General features: G+C 40.6%; 1 protein-coding gene across 3 annotated transcripts in view; it reads left to right on the forward strand.

Moving 5' to 3' along the window:
• Positions 1-7,651, forward strand: part of KIF1B (kinesin family member 1B) — a 127,436-nt gene that overhangs the window by 36,646 nt on the left and 83,139 nt on the right. For 2 of the 3 annotated variants that reach the window (XM_007463141.1, XM_007463143.1), the window contains exons 9-11: positions 490-565; positions 4,528-4,606; positions 5,392-5,534. In XM_007463141.1, coding sequence (XP_007463203.1) covers positions 490-565; positions 4,528-4,606; positions 5,392-5,534 — 298 coding nt within the window. Of the gene's footprint in view, positions 1-489; positions 566-4,527; positions 4,607-5,391; positions 5,535-6,595; positions 6,638-7,651 lie in introns of all 3 variants that reach the window. The other variant, XM_007463142.1, reaches the window with a different exon arrangement.

The following is a 7,651-nucleotide window of genomic DNA, read 5'->3' on the forward strand; positions in this document are numbered from 1 at the left end:
GGTATTAGATAATAGTATTGCACTGGTGTTAAATTTCCTGAATTTGGTCCTTGAACTGTGACTGTGTAAGAGGATGTCCTTATCTGCTGAAGTGTTTAGGGATAAAAGGGCATGGGGTCTGCAGTTTCCTCCAAAACGCTTCAGGAAGAAAAAAATGTAGAAAAGTGTTTGAGTGATAATTGAAAAGTGATTGGCAAAAAATTGATAATGGTTGGAGCTGCATGATGGATATGTGGTAGCTTATTATGCTACTCTCCAAACTGCTGTGTATGTTGTAAATTTTTCAAAATAAAATATAAAAAATATTATTTATTGGATGAGCTTTGGGTATTGTGAAGATCTGAAGCTGTGAGTGTTAAATTTCAACAGTGATAACATCCTACTGTAATTTAATTTACTTGGGAATTTTAGACTGGTTTGCCTTTTGTGTGAATTATTCCTCTCTAACAACGCTAAGAGAGGCTAAGGCCATTTCTTTCTGTTTAATAGAGTAAGAAGAAGAAGAAAACTGATTTTATTCCGTACAGAGATTCTGTACTTACTTGGCTCCTTCGAGAAAATCTAGGTATGTTGATCCACCAGTGTGTGGATCTTTTTAAAGCTGTTTACTGATTATGTTTTGTGGTTAATTGTCCTGTGTGTCTGTTTTTTGAGAAGAAAAATCTCTATTACTAACCTAAGTGCTCTTTCCTTTTTTCATTTTTTCTCTTGATTCAAGCTGGTTGGATTTGCTCACCTTAATTTAATAATTTTTTTGCCTACTGGTTTTATTGAGATATAATTGACATACAGCACTGTATAAGTTTAAGGCATGCAGCATAATGATTTGACTTACATACATCGTGAAATGATTATCACAGTAAGTTTAGTGAACATCCATCATCTCATATAGATTAAACAAATTAAAGAGAAAAAAATTTTTCTTGTGATGAGAACTCTTAGGATTTACTCTCTTAACTTTCATTTATAACATAGTGCAGTGTTAATTATATTTATCATGTTGTACATTACATTCCTAGTACTTATTTATCTTATAACTGGAAGTTTGTACTACTTTGGACCACCTTCATCTAATTTCCCTTCTGACCTACCCCCTGCCTCTGGTAACCACAAATCTGATCTCTTTTTCTGTGAGTTTGTTTGTTTATTTGTTTTTGAAGTATAGTTGACTTACAGCACTATGTTAGTTCCTATTACCCAACGTGATTTGGTATTTCTATACATTTCAAACTGATCATCACACAAGTCTAGTTACAATATGTTATCATACAGAGATATTATTGTAGTTATTGACTGTATTTCCCACACTGTACATAGCAATTTATATATATGGATTATTGTAAATTAGTGATCTCTTAAGTTCATGCATTTTAACAACTCAGCCTTTTCACCGCCCCCCCTGCGCCCCCCCACCCCAGCCTCACGTTTAATGTTTTCGCATCATATTTTACATCTCTTAATTTGTGTATCCCTTAATTACTTATTGAGGATATAGATGATTTTACTACTTTTATCTGTTAACCTTCCTACTTGCTTTATACATGGCTTTACTACCTTTACTGTATATTTGGCTTTACCAATGAGATTTTTCCTTTTGTAGTTTTCATGTTTTTAGTTGTGGCCTTTTCTTTTTTACTTAGAGAAGTCCCTTTAACATTTCTTGTAAAACTGGTTTGGTGGTGCTGAACTCCTTTAGCTTTTGCTTATCTGTAAAACTTTTGATACCTCCGTCAAATCTGAATGAAAGAAAGCCTTGCCAGGTAGAGTATTATTGGTTACAGGTTTTTCCTTTTCATCATTTAAAATATATCATGCCACTCCATTCTGGAGAGTTTCTGCTGAAAAGTCAGCTGATAGCCTTATGGGAGTTCCCTTGTAGTAACTTGTTGCTTTTCCCTTGCTGCTTTTAACATTCTCTCTTTATCTTTAATTTTTGCCATTTTAATTATAATGTGTCTTGGAGTGGTACTCTCTGGGTTGATCCTGTTTGAGACTCTCTGTGCTTCCTAGACCTGGATGTCTTTTTCCTTTCCCAGGTTAGGGAAGTTTTCATCTATTAATATCTTCAAATATGTTCTCTCCCTCTTTTCCTCGTGCAGCCCCTGTCGTGTCATGTTAGTATACTTGATGTTGCACCAGAGGTCTCTTAAAGTGTCCTCATTTCTTTTTATTCGTTTTTCTGTTCAGCTTTAGTAATTTCCACTATTCCATCTTCAAGCTCACTGATCCATTTCTCTGTATCATCTTATCTACTGTTGATTCCTTCTAGTGTATTTGTCATTTCAGTTATCTTATTCTTCATCTTTTTCTGGTTCTTCTTTATATTTTCTAACTCTTGTTAAAAACTTCTGACTTCTCACTCTGTTGATTCAGTCTTCTCCCGAGTTCTTTGAACATCTTTACAATCATTACCTTGAACTTTCTATTGGGTAGATTGCCTGTTTCCACTTAGTTCTTCTGGGGTTTTATCTTGTTCCTTTGTTTTGAACATATTTCTCTGTTGCCTCATTTTGCCTAATTTGCTGTTTTTATTTGTGTATCTGGTAGGTTGGTTATGTGTCCCAACCTTGGAGAAGTGGCCTTTTGTAGGTGACATCCTATGCATTCCAGCAATGCACTTCCCTCTGGTCACCAGAGCTATATGCTCTAGGGGTGCCTCCTATGTGGGCTGCGAGGGTCCTTCTCTTGTGGCAGGCTGACTACTGTGGAAAGTCTGGTAGGCGTGGCTGACCCCCGGTCCAGTTGGTTTCCAGGCCCTGCCTTGTGTGGAGGCTGCCAAACATTGGTGGGTGGGGCTGGGTTCTGGAGTGGGTGGTTACAGGGCTGGGGGTCCTGGATCTGTTGTCGATATGCTGGTGGGTAGGGCCAGTTCCTGACAGGGCTGGCTGCAGAGCCTGGAGTGTCCTAAAGGTGGTGTTGGCATGCTGGTGAGTGGGGCTGGATCCTGGGGCAGCTGGCTGAAGGGTCCAAGGTGTCTCAGAGCTGGTATCGGCCTGGTGGCAGGTGGGACTGGAGCCCAGGGCATCCCGGGGCTAGTGCCAGCTCACTGATGGACAGAGCTGGGTTCCCAGGTCTCTGGCTGCAGGGCCCTGAGGGTCTTAAAGCTGGTGTTGGCCTGCTGGTGGGCAGGGTTGGGGCCCAGGGGATTCTGGGGCTGGTGCTGGCCCACTGGTGGGTGGAGCTGGGTCCCAGGGTCTCGGGCTAGTGCCAGTGCACTGGTGTGCGGGGCAGGGTCTTGGGCCCTCTGGTAGACAGGGCTGGGTCCTGGAGTGGCTGTGGGTTCTGCGGGTCTTAAGGCAGCAGACCTGCTGGTGGGCAGGGCCAGTCCTAGCAGTAATAAGCTAGAGGGAGAATTCCAAAATGAGATTTGCCTGTACCAGTGTCCTTGTGATAGAACGAGCTCCCAAAATTGGCTGCTGCCAGTGTCTGTGTCCCCAGGGTGCACTTCTGCCTCTTGTCCTCCAAGATCAGCATGTGGGACTGACCCAGGCTCCTTTCAGATTACTGCTCTGCCCTGGGTCCTGGAGCGGGTGAGACTTTGTGTGTGCCCTTTAAGAGTGGAGTCTCTGTTTTCCACAGCCTTCTGGCTCTCCCAAAAGTGAGCCCTGCTGGGCTTCGAAGCCAAACGTTCTGGGGGCTCATCTTCCTGGTGCAGTAGACTGATGGGGGGCCCCTTGCTCTTTGGGGAGAATCTCTGCAATTGTAGTTATCCTCCCATTTGTGGGTCGCCCACCCAGGGCTGTGGGTCTTAACTATCCTACATCTCTGCCCCTCCTACTGTCTCGTGATTCCTTCCTTAGTTGGAGAAGGTCTTTTCTGCTAGTCTTCTGTGTTTTCTCATCAGTAGCTGCTCTGTAAACAGTTGTAATTTTGGTGTGCCTGTGGGAGGAGGGAGCCCAGGGTCTTCCTGCTCCGCCATCTTGGCTATGTCCCTGGATTCGCTCGCCTTTACATCAGGGTTTGCTCGCAAATCTCGTTTACTTCAGGACCTGAACTGTGAAGTCGTTGTTTATGTGACCACACGCACTTGCTGCACACTGTTGTTTCTGCTTCCTTTTTGAAAACCCCATAATGCTCCTTTGATGCACACAATTAGATATTACCAACCCTCACTCCTCTTTGTGGATGTTTTCCGGCCTTTTTGCCCTTCATTCACTGTTCCTGTAGCCCCTTTCCCTCATTCTTAATGAGAAGGAGGTAGTGATTAGCTGTGTTACATGTTGATGATAGAAGGAGTGGCTGAGAATGGCCTGTTGTGCTGTCCATGTTGCCAGTGACTTTGACATCACTAAGAATGGCCTTGGTGGGGTGTCTGAGATCTTAATGGAAGAGGGAAACTGGACATCCAGATGCTAAGTACACCCAGATGCTAAGATGTGCATATAACAGTGCCTGGCGTGGGGGCAGTCCAAAAAAATCTGTTGATTAAATCCTGGGATCTGAGATTGTGCTGTCTGATTTGACACATTCAATACAATTTTTTCTAAAATGAGTATGGTTTGAGATAATTATGATTCATCTTTTTAGGTGGCAATTCTCGGACTGCAATGGTTGCTGCTCTGAGCCCAGCAGATATCAACTATGATGAAACTTTGAGCACTCTGAGGTACTCCAGTTTGATTTCAGTAGCTAAACAGAACACAGTGCTACCATAAGTCATCTTGTTACGCCATGGATTTTCATATGCTATGTGGGTAGTCGCTTGAGTAAACAATGATCCATCCCTCTCATAACAGGGGAAACATGGGGGAAAATGATTTTTATTATAATAGAGCTTTTTACCTGTTTATAGTTTTCAGTCTCATTGAGAAAGGCAGGAACTTTTTCATAGGAAAGATATTAAATTTGCTCTGGTGAAATTTTTGGATAACTTTTAGATAATAGTAGAAATTTCTTACAATATTTATTTCTATAAAAAGAAGTGTCCCCTTCTCATGTTTGTCATTATAGAAATGCTCACATCATAAAAAGTAACAAAGTTATGAGTACATGTAATATTTTAAAAATTACTGACAGAATGTTTGCTTACATATGAATAGGTTTACTGACATATGAATAGGTTCCATTACTTTAATCTGGAACTTTCAACTCTTATCTCATTAAAGACATTTTTGATATAATGGAAGAAACACTATATGGTCTAATAAATTAGTTTTGAGTCCTCTCTCTGATATTTATTTCCTTTGTGATCTTGGGGAAATCACTTAAATTCATTGGAGCCTTTTTCCTTATCTTTATAAGGTACTGTAAAGCTTTCTACAAATGTATTATTATTAAGGCTCATAAAATGTGTAAATACTCAAGCTGTTTGATTTAGAAATAATGGTATGTTACTTATGAGAAGTAGAGCATTTGAGGAATGGCAAAAATGTGTTTTCTTTTTGGATCTAGATATGCAGATCGTGCAAAACAAATTAAATGCAATGCTGTTATCAATGAGGACCCCAATGCCAAACTGGTTCGTGAATTAAAGGAAGAGGTGACACGGCTGAAGGACCTTCTTCGTGCTCAGGGGTTGGGAGATATTATTGATAGTAAGTGAATTAAGGATCAACACAAAATCTATTCCTTTCCTCTCGAGGGCTCTTAAACTTAGAGTTAAGGAGCTTGAGGCAGCTAGATGGTAAAGCAAGAGTTTTTTGTTTCTTCTTAACTTCTTAAAAAGCCCATTGAGAGTAGTTCCCTGGTGGCTTAGTGGTTAGGATTTGGGGCTTTCACTGCCATGGCCTGGTTTAATCCCTGGATGGGGGACAGATCCCGCAAGACCTGTGGCCAAAAAAAAGAGATTGAAAATGATCTTAGAATTCCTTTATGTACCATGTACCAGCTTATCTGTTTGAACTCATGAAATTACTTCTTAAAACGTAATATATCATTATTTATATTTTTATTAGATTTCTGTTTTAGATCAGCAGTGAAGTTTATTTGGAATGTTAAGTTTATTCTCACTGAGAAATTAACCACTTCATAAAACTGTTAACTTAAAATTTTTGGTTTTGTGTTATGGGTTTCTCTAGATTAATGTAGTAGTAATATATATGTAAGAAACCCACTATTCCAGTCACCTTTCAGATAAGATTTACCTTTGAGTGGTTGCCCGCCTACAAAATGATTGAATGCCCCCCAACTCACTCCTTATGAACTTATGAAGGGGAAAATAACCAATTCCTGTCAAGTTCAAGAACTAGACTTCCAGAGAGTCTTACAATGTTGTCTTAAATTGAACCTTTTTTAACCTCAGTGATCTGCCTACATAATGTCTAATCAGAAGTTCTCCTAAGTGAGTTAACTAGATCATTCAGGTAGAATAGTATATGGGTTTATTTAATAAAGCATATTTTTATTTTTTGAGTGTCAGATTAATATTACAGTGTTTACAATTCTAGTAAGATTTTCAGGGCCTCTTCTAGTTTAGTTCTTCTTACTGATTAGCACCTGAGTTTAAATGAATACATACAGTTTGTAAAATGATAATATATTATTCTAAGTGTCAATTTTTTCACCTTCCCAAATGCCAAATACTGCTCTGTTCCCTCTGTCATTGCTGAACCTGAACTTTGACCCTTTTTGTATTTTCCCTCTTGCTTACCTTCAGCTGATCCATTGATCGATGATTACTCTGGAAGTGGAGGCAAATGTGTGTATTTCATGAACTGGGTGTTTCCAGCACTCTGACTTGCTAATCTGCCTCTGCTGGATCAGCCTTAAAATGAGCTTTGCATGCCAGCCATCCTAACAGGGAAATCCCAGACAGAGCATAGTGTAGATTCAGAAATGTTCCTATTTTTGCCCTTTTCCATTAGCAAAGCAAGTTTTGCTGGATTTCAGTTTGTGGCTTGAATAAAGTCGAGAGGCTTAAAAACCTCTTGCTGCTTCTACTGTTCAGTTTTTCCACTTAAATGTGATTAAATTGAATCCAAAGTCATACATGATGATAGTGATGATAGCAGCTCACATGTTTTGAGTGTTTATAATGTGCCAGGACCTGTTCTAGGTATCTTGAATATATTATCTCTTTAGTCCTGTCAGTGACTCTGACAAAGCTCCATTTGCCAAGGAGGACACTGCTGCCTGGAGTGGGTAGTTTGCCACTAAATGAGATCCTGTGGTTTCTTTGTGGTCAGACTGGGTAGTGTAACCCAGAGCCCTTGTTTTTAATCATATTACGCCTTTTTTGGCCTCTTGATCCTTCAGGTCCTTTTTATTTATTAGGAAAATCCTTTTAAATTAGCTGTGTAATTCTGAGCCTTAGTGTATATATAATTGAAAACAATCACTTCTAGTTGGCTAAATCTCTATGACTGAGTAGCTTTGTGAATGTTGGATTAGCACTCACCTGTGCTTATGCTAAGTTGATTTCCTCCATATCTTGGGCCTCAGCTTACTTGATGGTTAGGTAAACATTTTTTTCCCTTTTTCATGAATTACAAATTAAATTTTTAAAAACTTGGGTGTCGGGCTTCCCTGGTGGCACAGTCATTGAGAGTCCGCTTGCCGATGCAGGGGACGCGGGTTCGTGCCCCAGTCCGGGAGGATCCCACATGCCACGGAGTGGCTGGGCCCGTGAGCCATGGCCGCTGAGCCTGTGCGCCCGGAGCCTGTGCTCCGCAACGGGAGAGGCCACAAGAGTGAGAGGCCCGCGTACTGCAAA

Source organism: Lipotes vexillifer, unplaced genomic scaffold, assembly GCF_000442215.2.
Source record: "Lipotes vexillifer unplaced genomic scaffold, Lipotes_vexillifer_v1.1 scaffold109, whole genome shotgun sequence".
NCBI lineage: Eukaryota > Metazoa > Chordata > Mammalia > Artiodactyla > Lipotidae > Lipotes > Lipotes vexillifer.